General features: G+C 40.9%; 2 protein-coding genes across 3 annotated transcripts in view; one reads left to right on the top strand and one right to left on the bottom strand.

Moving 5' to 3' along the window:
- The window catches only part of LOC145416803 (pyridoxal phosphate homeostasis protein), a 57,036-nt gene extending 47,450 nt beyond the window's left edge, over nt 1-9,586 (bottom strand). The window contains exon 1 of the mRNA XM_080285728.1: nt 9,492-9,586. Coding sequence (XP_080141854.1) covers nt 9,492-9,581 — 90 coding nt within the window. The 5' untranslated portion in view covers nt 9,582-9,586. The remainder of the gene's footprint in view (nt 1-9,491) is intronic.
- A 383-nt stretch (nt 9,587-9,969) lies between these two features.
- Ssu72 (Ssu72 CTD phosphatase) overlaps nt 9,970-16,003 on the top strand; it is a 32,792-nt gene continuing 26,758 nt past the window's right edge. The window contains exons 1-2 of one of the 2 annotated variants that reach the window (XM_080285700.1): nt 9,970-10,024; nt 15,654-15,737. In XM_080285700.1, the coding sequence (XP_080141826.1) occupies nt 15,661-15,737 (77 nt within the window). In that variant the 5' untranslated portion in view covers nt 9,970-10,024; nt 15,654-15,660. Of the gene's footprint in view, nt 10,025-10,159; nt 10,191-15,653; nt 15,738-16,003 lie in introns of those variants that run through there. The other variant, XM_080285701.1, reaches the window with a different exon arrangement.

Here is a 16,003-nt window from a genome sequence, read left to right as displayed (position 1 = left end):
TGTAAATAAGTATCCTACCATATACTTTTCCTATTACACTAAGAAGACAAATGCCCCGTTCATTTGAGTAATTACTGGTACAGCAAACTCCCAACTGTCTATTGTAATCTAGCCAAGCCCTGTGTCGAATAAAGTGAAATGCCGGACATTGCACAATACCCCTCCCATCGGCTCAACATTCGGCGTCAGGCCAGATACTGTATTGTGATATTATCCATCCCGACCCTCTATCCTAAAAACTTCTTGGTGTGCCCTACTACAAAAGGTTTCAGGCGATGGGAGCCTGTTGCATTGGCACAGCACAAAACAGATATGTCTTATTTGCTTCCCTTACGAGCAGGTAAAGACTATTCCTTCACGTCAGCCAAAGTATTAGTCGGGACAGACCTGAAGAACTGACCAGTTTCATCAGCATTATAAACCTGATTGAGATATAACCCTTCTTCATTACTCAGGTTTTTGAGCTTGGTGCAAAACTCATCAATTTCTTTGCTGTCTGCATCCAACGATTCACCACAGGTAATCTTGTTAGACAGCCCATGTTGAAGCTTGAACTGAGTCAACCAACCTTCAGATGCCTTGAAATCCGTGACCCCAGCTGCTCAGCAAAGCTGGAGGCTACAGCCTTCAGCTTGATGGGACACAATCACGCCACTGGCACGCTGTTGTTGGAACCTCTTCAGGCAGGCCTGGTTGAATTCATCAAAGCATGGCTTGGCCATCATTTTGAGTTCGTGCCATTGCACAGTTGTGCCATGTTCACCCTGGAAGAGCATCTTGATGGAGTTCTTGTTCTTCCACAGATCCTGCAACGTGATCCGGGGCATGTGATAGTGCTCCATTAGCCTTGCGTTGGTCCAGCCTTGTTCCACCTTCTCGATTATCTCCATCTTTTATCTCCATGGAGAAAACAATACCATGCCTCTTAGCAGATGGTGGAGGCACCATGGAGACAACAACCAGGACAATACACAAGGCCAGCAGGACCTGCAGCAGCCAGGGCAACACCAAAAAGGCCACAAACTCAGCCATCACACAGGACTAGGGTCAGGTATAGTAGGGAGCACTAGGGCATGGAGCACTCTGGGGCCACATATTGAGGCAGGTGGAAAGCAGACACAGCACTGGGGGTTCGCACCATGTGCTGTCATACAGTACAGTATTTTCTGGATCACAACAGAGCACTAGGACATGAGTACTGTCAGGCCATAGGATCTGTAACAACAACGAACATAGGATGCCACAGAGTTAGTCACAGCACTACCGTTTCACAACTGCATGGTAAGAAGAGAGGAGCATGCAGACATGTCCTTAATACATGACATCCATGGACAAGAACTAAGGTTTGAAAAAAAGCAATTTCTAGGAAATTGCCTGTAGTGAGGTGACAACTGCATTAAAAATAGCCCAGCATTTGGGGCTTAATAGAACTGAGCCAGCAGCACTGGATACTGTGATGACGGATAATCTAGAGTTTGCTGTACAGCACTTAGTTTATTTCTCCCCTTCATTTGGGAATGGGGAACTTGTGGAATTCGTCTGCCACCAGATATCTCTCACTATTTAACGGCTTCTCTGCCCCTAGTACGTGTTCAATTACCGTGAGTTTTCTTTGCTGATGTGAGAACCTGTGTGGCAAAATACCATCATACACCACTGAAGTACAGGCAGACCCCGAGATAAGATACCCCTAGATGCAATACCCTGGCATAGCGATGCAGGCAGAAATACCACCCTACCCTGCCGAACGATGGCCAAAACCCTGTAAAACAATTTTTTTTTTTTTTTTTTTTTTATAACAATTTTGATGATATTATAGACTTGAATTTTGTGTTTAGGTTGATTTATAAACTGTTTTTAGACAAAGATTAAAGTGTTTTTAGTCATAGGTGGGGTGAACATTGATATTCTGGGGTACTGTTTAAGTCTGATTTTTTCCAGACCTATTTTTGATGATTTTCAGATTTTATTTTTGGGTATAAGAGAGTTATAAATTGCTTTTAAGCTTATTTTAGTTTGTTTTAAAGCTATCTGGGGGTTTAAGTTAGCTAGAAACTTATTTTTGGACTCATATGGGTGGGTTTAGGACTTGGTTGGGGGGGAAACCCAAGACTAAAAAAAAATGCATCCTTATACTGTACTTTACATGTTAAATCTACCTCAAGATAAGACACCCTACCTAGCAATGTTTTTTTATCTAACCAAATGCATTGTTAAACTGGGGTATGCCTGTATCAAAAAAGCTTCATAACAAAAATATGACAAGAGGAGAATACATAGTTCTTGTTGTTGTATTTCAGTGAAAACGAAGCCCAAATCTTGAACACCTGCCACTTATACATTTCTTCTTGTCATTTTTAATGATGTTGTTACAAAGCTGAGTTAAATTTTGCCTCCTGAAATGTTTGACTGATACTGTAGTTATAGCCATGCACTTTTGTTTGCATCAATCTCTCTTTTGGTGGAAATTTAATGGTAATACATTAAAAAATTCTACATCAGCCATCCAAGCTCAGAGACAGTGTCTGTTCCAAGATTTGATATGACTTGTCCCCCGAAGAAAATGCACTACCACCACTTTCAAATAAGTCATATCAAATCTTGGAATGGGGACTGTCTCTGAGCTCAGATGGCTGATGTAGAATAATTTAATATATCATCCTTATATTTCCACCACAAGAGAGAATGACAAACAAAACATGTGCTTGGCTAAAACTACAATATAAATTGAACATTTCAGGAGGCAAGAATTAATGCAGCTTTGTAGCAACTTCATTATCAACAACAACAAAAAGAAAGAAATAAGTGTCAGGTTTTCAAAATTTGGGTTTCGTTTTCAAGGAAATAAATCAATGAGAACAATGTATTCTCCTCCGTTATATTTTTGTTATGAAGCTTTTTCAATACTTCAGTAGTATGATGGTATTTTGCCACACAGGTTCTCACATCAACAGAGAAAAATCAGAGTAATTTAACACGTACTTGCAGCAACGAAGCTGTTAACGGTGATGGCCTCTAGTGGTAGGTAGCTTCACAAGTCCCCCAATTGGGTTCACTTGTGCTTTTCTCTCTCATTTTGTTTAAGTTAGGAATTTACTTTGTATCATTTGGGTTATTCCTCTTCATTTCTTTTTTTCATATGCAAGGAAGAAGGAACCAAAGGCTAGAAGCCAACAAATACAAAAAATATAAACAAGACAACAGAAAACCAAATTCAAGACTTTGAGATGCCTGGACACACTGTGTTTACATGACCGGGGATTATAGGTAGTAGGAAAAACAGAAGAAGACAGTTCCAGAGTTGACCTGTTGCATACATGAAGGACTGGGAGCAATGGTTAACTCTTGCATTAGAGAGTTGAACATAAAAGGGATGACACTTTGCTGCTAGAATGGTGCTATGCACCCACTGTTGTGGTGCCGGGATGCAAGCAGGCAGTTCAGAGAAGCAATAACCATTGAAGCAGTGGCAGAAAAAAGATGAAGATGCAACAATGTGGTGAGAAGACAGATGTTGAATGGAGTCCATAAGACGAGGAGGGCTGATGAGACAAAAAGCCTTTAACTCCACCTTGTTGAGAAGAGCTGTATGTGGGGAGCCTCCCCACTCATGAGATGTACCCTACACAGAGCAGTATAAAACCCATGTATAAAGTCAACAACTTGGCAGGGGTACAGAAGGCATGGAGACAGCTCAACACACTTAATCTCTTAGAAGCAGATTTTACATGAGCAGCAATATGATCTTTCCAAGATAAATTCGGAGAGAATGACACCCCAAGTACAGTACAGGCATATCCTGGTTTAACGATCTACAGTAACTAGTTAGGCAAAACCCTATCGTTAGGCGGCATATCGTATATCGGGGTACTTTCAATATATATTTCAATGTGGACTGTTTACTAGCCTTGGGTTTCCCCCCAAACCAAGTCCAAAATCCACCCAGATGAGCCCAAAAACAGGTTTAAAGGCAATCAAAATTGCCTAACAGCTGTCAAGGAAGCTAACCAAAGTCTAACACCTGTAAATAACTCACCCATACCAACAAATATAATCTGACTATCGTCAAATATAAGCCTGGAAAAAAATCAAGCTTAGTAAACTGTACCCCAAAATGACAATGTTCACTCCACCTGTGGCTAAAGCACATTAACTGAAGTCTAAAAGCAATTTATAAATCAACCAAAACACACAGTTTTAGTCTAAAATATCATCAAAATCAGCAAGAAAAATCAAAACCCATCATTAAACCAGGGTTTGGCCATTGTTAGGAGGGGTATGGTGCAATTTCTATCCCCAACGTTAAGCCACAGTATTGCATGTAGGGGTATCGTATATCGAGGAATTACTGTATGTTCAAAGATGATGCAGGACTGAGTTTGGTACCTTATGTAAGAACTGAATTTTTCTATCTATCTATCTAATGCCAGACACCTCAATCCCGTTTGGGGTGGCCACAAACAAATCGCCTCCAAGTCGCCCTGTCCTCCGCCATTTCACTGCCCTGCTCCAAACTCACACCCCTCTCTCTCATATACCTCTCAACCCCATCCCTCCATCTCATCCTCGGCCTCCCCCTCCCTCTTCCCCCCTCCACCTCACTCGCATACACTCTCTTCGTCAGTCTTTCACCCTCCATCCTCTCCACATGGCCAAACCACCTCAGTGTGTTCCTCATAACGCTTCCTATCACGTCCACATTCACACCACAATGCTCCTTTATATCCTCATTCGTCAGCCTGTCTCTCCATGTTACTCCACAGGCTCCTCTTAAATAACTCATTTCCACTGCTCTCACTCTTGACTTGTGTCCTTCCAACAACGTCCAAGTCACTTCCATACGTTAGAGTTGGTATCACAATACTGTCATGTAGTAGCTTTTTCACTTCCATGCTCACTTCCCTATTTCTTCTCACTGCTTTCAAAGAACCAGCAACCTTTCCTCCCTGCTGTACCCTTTCAAGATCTTCACCCTCCAAACCTCCATCCTTACTCATCACACTACCCAAGTACTTAAACGTACTCACATTTTCCAATTCCTCACCATCCAACCTCGCTGTACATTCACTGATTTCACCTCTCTCAAAGACCATCACTTTACTCTTCCCTACATTCACCTTTAGATTCTGTTTCTTACACACTCTCCCAAACTCATCCACCAAGCCTTGCAGCTCTCCTTCATCTTCACTCAACAACACAGTATCATCTGCAAACAACAGTACAGGGAGTTTCCAAACACTATCCTCTCTCACCAGGGCCACTCCAACATCCACTATTCTACCTTGTACCTCTTTTATTACCCCATTCATGTACAGATTGAACAACCATGGAGACATGACACATCCCTGTTTAAACCCAACCTTCAAAGAGAAAAATTCACTTAGTTCACCATCCACACGCACTGCAGTCTTAGCACCATCATACATACTCTTCACAGCATTCAACAACTTCCTATCTACTCCATATATTCTTAATACTTTCCACAATCCTTGTCTATCCACCCTGCCATATGCTTTCTCCAAATCCATGAAAGGTGCATACAACTTCTTTCCCTTCTCTAGAAACTTTTCCATTAAAGATCTAAGAATGAATATCTGATCTACACAACCTCTTCCCTTCCTAAAGCCTCCCCGTTCTTCTCCAACTAATTCCTCTGTTCTTTCTCTAACTCTGTCAATAAGTATCCTACCATACACTTTTCCTGTTATACTAAGAAGACAAATCCCCCTATGATTACCACACACTTCATTTTCCCCTTTTCCTTTGTACAAGGGAATAATTATACCTGACTTCCAATCCTCCGGGACTCTACCTTCCTCCCAGGCCAATCTACACATCTTCCACATCCATTCTACTACTATCTCTCCCCCATGCTTCAGCATTTCACCACACACTCCATCAATTCCTGGGGCTTTCCCCAATTTAACTTTCTTCATTGCTTCCACAATTTCTATGCTACTGATTACTTCATGTCTTCTCACTTCCCTCCTTCTCCCAGCCATTCCCCAGCCACTTATACTGGCATTACTTCCATCCTGTATGTTCAACAATTCCTTAAAGTGTTCTCTCCATCTGCTCACTTTTTCTCCCTTCTCCACTAGTAATCTACCATTTTTATCTTTCACTCCCCTGCTAACCTCACTTCTACCCTGTCTTACTCTCTTCACCTCTTTCCAGAACATTTTCTTACAGACCCTCCACTTTACACTCAAATTCCTTCCAAATTCCTCATCCACTCTCTTCTTACTCTCTCTTACTAATCTTTTCACCTCTCTCTTTCTTTCTACATATAACTCTCTCTTCCGCCACTCAACTTCTTTCACGTCCCAATTTCTCATCCATTCATTGTATGCTTTCTTCTATTGTACCACAGCCTGTCTCACCTCTTCAGTCCACCACGCTGTTCCTTGCACCCCCCTCCGTCTTCTCTTCCTCCCACACACCACATCACATACTGCAAATATTTCTTCTGTAAATATCCTGCACACACCTTCAACGTCTCCCATCTGCTCCAATTCATATTTGCCCAATCGTTCCTCCACTTCTCTCTTATACTCTGCCCTTTTCTCATCCTCTTGTAACCTTTCCACTCTCCTTGTAACTACTCCTTCCTCTCGTCTTTCCCTTCTTCTATTTCTCCATCTTACTTGGATCCTAATTCTGGCCACCAGCAAGCAGTGGTCAGAAAGTCCACTCCCCCAACCTCTATAAGCTCTTGCGTCCATTACACATCTTTGCATCCTTTCATCCACACATACATAATCAATCATTGCCTTCCCTTCATTCAGTTCACCACCCACCCTTCTCATCACTTGCCACGTATACCTGTGGATCATTTTATGCCTGAAGAGGGTATTGGCTATCACCAACCCCCTCCCAGCACAAATGTCCACTAACGCACTACCATTCTCATCTATCTCAGCAGGCACACCCCACTCACCAACTATTCCATCCACCTTCACATTCCCTACTTTACCATTCATATCACCAATCAAAAACACTCTCTCATTCCTTCCAAACTTTTCCACACACACTTCCACATTTGTCCAGAACTCTTCTCTCACTCTGCTAGCACGATCTTGCGTTGGCGCATACGCACACACAATCGCCCACATTTGTATTCCAACTTTCAACCTCACCCACACAATCCTTGACCCAAGTGATCCATACTGTCTTATGCTTTTCTTCCATCTTTTACTCACAACTATACATACTCCTTCCTTTGCCCTCTCATTCTCACCTACTCCTGCACATATACCCCATCCATACTCCCATTCTCTCACACTTTCTCTTCTCCATTTTGTTTCAGTTATTCCACATACATCCACTTTTGCACCTTCAAGCACCTGGAAAATCTCTCTCTCTTTCACCTCACCATTCGCTCCTCTTACATTCCATGTTGCCATTACCAAGTCCTTTGTCCGGTCCTGAGTCGTCATCGTTTGGTCAGTCCTTGTCTGAGGCTTCTTGTTTGTCTTTTTAGTTAGTTGTTTTCCGGGGAGGGGCACTAACCCTCCGCCAACCCTTTAAGTCGCCTTTTACGACAAGCAGGGATACTGGGGGAGTATTTTTGAAAAAACATCCTGCCCCCAATCAGGGATAAGAGCCAAGTCAGACATTAAGTGTGCCATAGTCTCATCCCTTGTCTGTTGAAGTAACTGCTAAGATGGATGCTGTGGAATGCGGATGGAGAGGTGAAGGGAGGAGTCATCAGCACAGGAGTGAACAGGGTTAGATGTATGGCTTAGGTCAATGATGAACATAATGAAGAGAGTGGGTGATAGGACAGAGCCCTATGGAACAGCATTACTGACAATCCTAGGAGAAGAAAAGTGGCCATCTTCAACAGCAGGTATAGAACAACCAGAAAGGAAGCTAGAGATGAAGACACAGATAGAAAGGCAGAAACCGTAAAAAGGGTAGTTTGTAATTTGAAGAATTATGCCTGACTCAATCGAAAGCCTTTGAGAGGTCAAGTGCAATGACAAAGCTTTCACTGAAGTCCCGAAGGGAGGACGACCAGGAGTTCGATAGAAAAGCAAGAAGACTGCCAGTGGAGCATCCTTGGTGGAACCCATACTGATGATTGGAAAGGTTATGACAGGAAGGGTGCTTTAAAATTTTTTTGTTATGAACAGACTCAGAAACTTTAGTAATCATCATTAGGGTGGTTCAAAAAAACAAAATGTTTTAAACTTGTAGGTGATGGTATATTTTCCCATTCTTTGGTCCAACAGAAAGTCAGTGACATAATTTTTATTAAAATTAAATTTCGTCCTGGGGTTCCTCATCGAGCTCAAAAATTAAGCTAATTTTTTTGTGATTTTAGTTTACTGTGTGAATTTTTTTCAAACCCCTTCAACCTGCATCTCATTTTGTTCGTCTTGATAAGAAAATGAAAAGTAAAGGAATAAATATCACATACTTTGTACCTAGACAGTGTCTAGGTACAGTGGAGCACAGACAAGCAGTCCTCATTTTTGGAGGTCCCGACTACATAGAAGGGAAGCTACTAGCAGTGGCAGAGCTCAAAGATGGGACTGGTATATCCCAAGCAAAAGTGACAATGGATGCCCTGAACAATTGGGAAGTAGGTGATGCTGTTGTAAGACTTTGCTACATCACTACTGCCAGCAACACAGGACGAATTCAAGATGCAGTAGGTAGACTTGAAAGGATGTTGGGGAAAAAGCTGCTACGACTAGAATGCAGGCACCATGTCCCTGGGGTAGTGATAGGTGCAGTTTTAAAAAGACTTTTTGGAAGGATTACAAGTCCATTTAAATCAGACTTCGAAGATTTGAAAAATAGCTGGTCGACGACAGATAAGCAGAAATACATAATACTTCCGGTTAATGACAAGTGGTTAATTGACATCTGAGGTGAAGTTATCGCTTGCATTCAAGAGCTGAACCAAAACAAATGCTTTTTGCGGGATGATTATTGGGAGGTAGGAGAACTGACACTGACGGTAGTCGGAGTCATTGACATTTCAGAAACCAAGTTCCGCCATCCAGGTGCCTACCATCATGCACGCTGGATGCCCATGCTGATATATTGTACCAAAATATATTTGTTTGGCGACCAACTGAGCCTTGAACAGGAATTGAAAGTGTCTCTGAAAAGAATGGCACAATCTACCAGTTTAGTGTATATGCAGCCCTAGCTCAGAGCTCCAGTCGCTGCAGAATAAACAAACTGGAGTAATATGAATTGAATTAATAAGGACTATCTGCTGCTTAGAGTATATTTACCACGAACAAATATGATGGTTACTGGAGACTTATAATGGTATGTGCACAGACAAATTTAACACACTTGACCTGATATTTAATACCATTTCCAAGGTACTATGTGTAAGGCAAGCCTGAAATTGTCACGATGACAAACTAATCCACCAGGCAAGACATTTTCCACGGTCTTGGAGATGGTGTCATGTCACGAGAACTTGATGATTATATACGCAGGTAATATTTAATGTTTCTACTAACTGGACTTCTAGACTTGGACGCCGCAGAAACTCGTTCCAAGACACTTATTAGTGCCTTTGCCACCTCGCCGTCTGCCATAGCCCGTAACATTTGTTTACTTTGTCATGGTGTCAGGTAGGATCTTTCTCAAGGAACTTTCAAATAATAATGCATAGAATGTGCATAATGAAAAATATAACTAATCAACAAATGAAAATAAATTGATCAATTATTTTTGTGCAAGAAAATAACACAATATTCTAAATCCTTGGGAATATCGTGATTTACAAAAGTTGAGATAAACTATTGAGACTGCTCGTTTCTCTTGTCTGTTCTTCCATTGCGTATGTTGTACCAAATGTTATAAAATACTCTAGCAGATTGAGAGAAACAATTCACTTTTTTTATTGTAATACGTATTGATGCAATGCAAGCTGTTTACTCATTATAGCATTGCAGACCGTCTGAAAATAATTTACCTAAAGTTTGAGACAGTTCCATTGGGTTGTGGTTTGAGTGTTGCATTAGCCTATGTATTTAGCTATTGTGTGGAGGTAAATGGAGAGTTTGCATGGTTGGATGGCGTCTCAAGTTATGGTTTTATGACTGACGTGTGGTACTGAAGTACTGAGTAATCGTGTGCGTGTGTGGTGTGGAGATTGACTTTCAAGTTTGTTACCTAAAGGGTGTTGTGTCTGGGTCACATGTTGCACTGTTATGGTTTATTCGTTTTAGGTGGCTCAGGTGAATGCTCGTTTTTTCTCAGGGTTAATTAGAAAAATCCACCTGAATTTCCCAGACTGAACTGCAGTTTTTTTTTCAAAAACTGATAGCCTACCAGTAATACTTTGCTGATAAAGTCTGCTCCTCAGCTTTCTAGGTTAAGGCATCACCAGTGGGATATGAATCATTGAGCCTAAGTATTTGTGCAAGTGGTATGTGCTGGAGCTGTATTGTTCCCTCACCCTGCTCCATCCCATTGGTACTGAAGCTCAGCAAACATGGTCAGGGTGCCGAAGAAAAGAAAACACTTGGGATGAAAATCAGTGGGGGTCTCCTACCGGTAATTTGAATACAGGAACATTGGCACAAGGCATAATATAAAGACCAGCCTTGATTAAAGAGGTTTATGTATCTTTCAACAAATCAATGCCATAATCACATAAGGGGGTGGTCATTTGTCTTTGAGTTACTGATAGTTGTTTTATGGGGAGGGGCACTAATCCTCTGCCAACCCAGATGGGCTGGATATACGGTTTAACCCAGCATTGTAAATGGTTTTCTGGTTTACAGGAAATCACTTGGCTTGTCACTCAATGGAAAGCCACTTGAAAAGGAAAGATGAGTACTGGTAATAAAAAGTGACAGGAAAAATCTGTGCAACAAAGTACTGAATCAGGACCTTTAATAGGAAAATATTAAAATCTTTATCACCATATAAGTTCATATACGGTACACTAATTATATGAAGTCCAGTCAAAAAATTATGCATAATTTAATCGTTAATGAAAAATCAGGGTTCAGAGTGAAAACATGCTAAAGTTAGTAGGTATTTCCCCTTTCGATAGCCAACACACCTTGACAGACTTCTGTTTTGCATACTTATTGATTTAGCTACAGTGGAAATAAATGTATTTACATGTTAATATTTATACAAAATAGAAGTCTGCAGAGGCAAGTTGTTGAGGTGAAGGCATAAAGCTTTTGCTATCTTTAACAAAAATTTTTCTCTGAATCCTGGCTTTTTATTAATGGTTATATTAAACTCAAAATTTTTACAGGATTTTAGATAATTAGGTATGTATGAACTTACTGGTATATATATGATGATAAAAATTATTGTTTTCCAATTAAAAGTGCCGATTCGGTAAATGAACGCTGATTAGGTATTTCATCGTATCATAGGAAAGATGGAAAAAGTAGGAAAGGAAAGAGGGCAGACACAGAAAAAGGGTGATAAATGTAAAGGAAGAAGCAAGGAGCACTACATCAAGTAGGTGGATGATGCTCACCACCACCTACCGGTACCAGCTAAAGGGATTAATAGTCTTTATTTATTTTTATTTATTTATTTATTTACTCTTTGGCCATGTGGAGAGGATGGAGGGTGAAAGACTGACGAAGAGAGTGTATGTGAGTGAGGTGGAGGGGGGAAGCGGGAGGGGGAGGCCGAGGATGAGATGGAGGGATGGGGTGGAGAGGTATATGAGAAAGGGGGGTGTGAGTTGGGAGCAGGGCAGTGAAATGGCGGGGGACAGGGTGACTTGGAGGCGATTTGTTTGTGGCCACCCCAAACGGGATTGAGGCGTCTGGCAATAGATAGATAGATAGATAGACTTACTGTAATGCAAGGAAGAAGGAATGAAAGGCTAAAATTTCTTAATAGTTGTTCCCTCCAAGGAAAAAGTAAATAAATGTGCTAGAATTAAGATTCGTTCATTTTGAAATTCATGGACACATTTAAAGGACTAGGTGGTAAGTGGTGGCGACCATCATCCACTCACTTGATGTAGTGCTGCCTACTTCTTCCTTAGCCTTTATCATTCTTTTTCTGTGCCTGCCCTCCCCTCTTCCTATTTCTCCCATCTTTCCTGTCACTTCTTATTGCTTTTCTTTCCTTTACAGGTGGCTTTATATTGAGTGACAAGCCAAATGTCTTCCTGTAAGCCAAGAAACCATTTACAACGCTGGGTGGTAACCATATAACCAAACCATACGTGCTCCCTACGTGTCAGCAAGTGGGTTGGTGGAGAGTTGGTGCCCCTTCCCGTAAAACAAATAACTCAGTTAAATGGCCATCCCTTACAGGATTATGGCATCTGGCAATAGATAGATAGATAGAGATTTAAAGGACTGGAGATCATAAGTAGAAGGAAGTACAGACTGAGGAAGACCCAGAATCTTGGATAAACTAAATAAAACTATCCAGCATTTGCCAAAAACAAAATATAAAGCTGGTTATATTCTTAAGCTGAAAATGTTTAAGGGTGTCAATGGAGAAATCAAGTGCTACAGCACTATGCTTTCCTCGCTGTTGGAGGGAGTTTGACGTGTATTGGAGGAAGTGTTGACCTGGAAAATATATTTCAGAGGGGCACTCACCATCCATTCACTTGATGTAGTGCTGCTGTCGGGTGTCTGCCCTTTTCTCTCCTCCATTCTTCTTTTCCTTCCATCCTCTTCTGTCTTTCTTTCCTTCATTCCTCATCTTTCTGCCTACAGGTGACTTTACACTCCCTCTTCCGTCTTTCTTTCCTTCGTTCTTTCCTCTTCCTTCTGCCTATGGGTGACTCTACACTGAGTGACAAGCCAAATGGTTTCCTGTACACCAAGAAACTACTATGCCGGGTGGTAACCATGTAGGCTAACCAAATTTTGGCACCTGGTGGTTTAATGTGTAATTGCGGCGCTGCAATCAGATTGAGCCGGTGAAGGTTTACGTCCAAGGGGTGGTTGGGGTTTATTGCTCACATAATGCCACGCAGGGATGAGTGAGTCTGGTCAGTCTCATCTTAAATGTCAAGACCAAATTGCCTAGCCCCGGGCTGCTATGCTCCTAATGGGGCAACGTAGGATTGGATGATGGATGGATGGCATTTTTATTTTTTTCTACATTTTGCTTTGTCTTACGTGTTATTAACACCTGTTCTTTACCCAGGTGAGTGTGGCTTTAAATGAGAGAGAGAGAGATTGTTAGGTAAAATACTAGTTCTGTAACAAGTAACAGCACAGTCTGATTAGGCTTGATAAAGTCTTGTATAGCTACTGTAGCCATATTTTATTTTACTGGTAAGTGTTACCGGTACATCAAAAATAAACACTGTACAGCCGGAGCCCCTCTGTTTCTGTTTTATTCTGAGTTCTCAGCTTTACTCATATGTTTTTTTGTTTTTTTTATCAATTTTTTTTTCTCTGTCTTCTTGATGATCATCATTATCTTTAATATCTTGCTTCTTTTTGGGAACGCTGGGGATGGATATAACAAAACTACCTTGTGGCAACTTTGTCATTACTTAGTTATTTCTCTCATTCTGTGCCTTCTCCTCTCCTTCCTGCTTTCTCACTGATGTACTGGGCAGCTACTGATCTGCTCTGTTTTGTATCACATAAAGGCTCTGTCTTTCAACATTTATCCTCTCTTATTTGCATATAATTTCTTTGGCACTGTTTGTATGATTTAAGTGCTGGCATGTTCATACCTTGTCAGTTGGTATTTCTTTTCTATTCAGAAATACATCTCACTCCTGTAGCCTTTCCTTCCATTCATGGGTATGGTATGGCATCTCCTTGCAGATTTCTGTAGTTATACGTATTTCATCAGTCCTTCATATACCTACAGCTGTTCTGTAAAAAAGTTAACTTCTTTGACCTGTGATCTTGAGTGTTGTCAGTCACCCAGGCCTTGATTTCTTTCCAATGAAGATGTTGGGAATAGCCTAACACACTTTCATATGGGGTCTTCAGCACCACCAAATCCACCATCTTACCTACTGTTGGTACTCTGTATTCTTTAATTCAATTTCATTCATGAACCTATTGTACTTGTGATTTAACAAGATGACATAACACATCCTTGTCTTACACTTACATTAACACCAAGAGAATCATTGAGCAAGTCAGAGGATGCTTTAGTGCATTATAGCAAACAGAGCAGCACTCCTGAGATGGAATGCTGGTGACCATGGCAGCTTCTAGCCCTCTTCCCTTGCTGATCTTTTTCCTCTGTTTACACCAAACTACATACCGTACATGTGAAGTGATATATAGGCATCCCCACAATGTCATCCACTAACCATTCTTCACAGTCATCAAGGGAGGAGACCAAATATACAGTATAATAACTATTCCCATCCATGGGCCATATCCTGAAGACAACCACTCAGGATGTCCTGGGCTGTTGTTTGACTCACTTTTCATCAGTTTCTCCAATATTCATAACCTTCCCTGTCCTTTCTTTTTTATTTAACATGACTTCTCATCTAAACCTCACCTTTCCTCACCTAGACAGTCTCTCTCTCTCTCTCTCTCTCTCTCTCTCTCTCTCTCTCTCTCTCTCTCAAAAAATTGTTAAATTTAAAAACTAAGGTGATATTTCATATAAGTGTGAAATAGTTAAAAGTGGTCTTTACTTGAACTTCTCTTGAATTCTCTACACTTTGGCTGTGGATATCCAGTCAGTCCGTAACTAATTGCTCTCAAGCTGTGGTATAGGCTTTTCCTCTAACACTAATTAGTAGACTTACCGTATCCTTCAGTTCTACAGACCATCCAGAATTTTCTGACTGTCTATTCTAGAAAGTGGGACACTTTTTTTTTTTTTTTTTTTTTTCTGAAATTCTCAATTTTAGGAGGCTGCAGTGTTAATCACCACCTATGGCCCTTTTCTTTGTTCACTGATTCACCTGATGAACAAGCCAACATCATATCTGTAATGACTTGGATCAGCCTGTATTTACAATATCATTCAATTGTCATTTTAGGATATTACATTGTCAGTGCTAACAGCTATTGTAGATGTCATACACGGACAAATGTACTGTACAGTACAGTACAGTACACCCTCAATATAACGAACTAATTGGTACCAGACCCTTGACGTTAAAGACAATAATTTGTTAAAACTGAACACCATGCTGTTTGGTTTATTTCCCAGGCATCGTGGCTTTTACTGAACAAAGATCATTAAATATAGTGCATCGTTCAGCCATACAGTCATACACAGCAACATACAGCTAGGTCTAAATAGCTCTTTTTCTCAGTAAATGCTCTATTTATGTCTTCTCTCACAATGCTGGTCACCCAGAGACATGCGGCATTTTGCAAGGTGCAGAGGAGCGTGTGTGTGTGTGTGTGTGTGTGTGTGTGTGCGTGTGTGTGTGTGCGTGTGTGTGTGTGCGTGTGTGTGTAGGAACTCCACACTGGTCAGTGTTTCCCATGCCATTGTTTTACCAAATGAAAATTCACTAAATGAATGTAACGTTCGGCCAGCTCAAGGTGGTCGTTAAAACCAAAATTCATTAAAAGAGGGTTCTGTATTTTGAGGGTTTACTGTATTTGATTGCAAATTTGTAATGAAATATCGGTACTCTTTTTTTTGTTTTACGGTACACTATTTGAGTGTAGCTGTATAGATGTTCTCAAAATTACAAATTTTAGTAACTGCTTAATGTTTTTATTTTTCAGGTAGCTAATGATGGCGGAACTCACATTTGCAGTTATATGCTCGAGCAACATGAATCGAAGTATGGAGGCTCATGCTTTCCTTAGGTAAGTACAGTATAAAAGAGGGAAGGGTTCCAGTGGACTGGAAATCAGGTATAATTGTTCCTTTATACAAAGGAAAAGGGGAAAGAGAAGTATGTGGTAACCATAAGGGTATTTGCCTTCTTAGTGTGACTGGAAAAATATATGGTAGAATACTCATTGATAGGGTTAGGCATATGACAGAGGAGCTAGTTGGAGAAGAACAAGGGGGATTTAGGAAGGGAAAAGGGTGTGTAGATCAGATATTTGTTCTAAGATGTTTAGTGGAG

This window comes from Coenobita brevimanus, chromosome 107 (genome assembly GCF_032717465.1).
Source record: "Coenobita brevimanus isolate Jiangsu-jjx chromosome 107, ASM3271746v2, whole genome shotgun sequence".
In the NCBI taxonomy this organism is placed as follows: Eukaryota; Metazoa; Arthropoda; class Malacostraca; order Decapoda; family Coenobitidae; genus Coenobita; species Coenobita brevimanus.
Note: the sequence above shows the minus strand (reverse complement) of the source record. Positions and strands in the feature narration are given on the sequence as shown.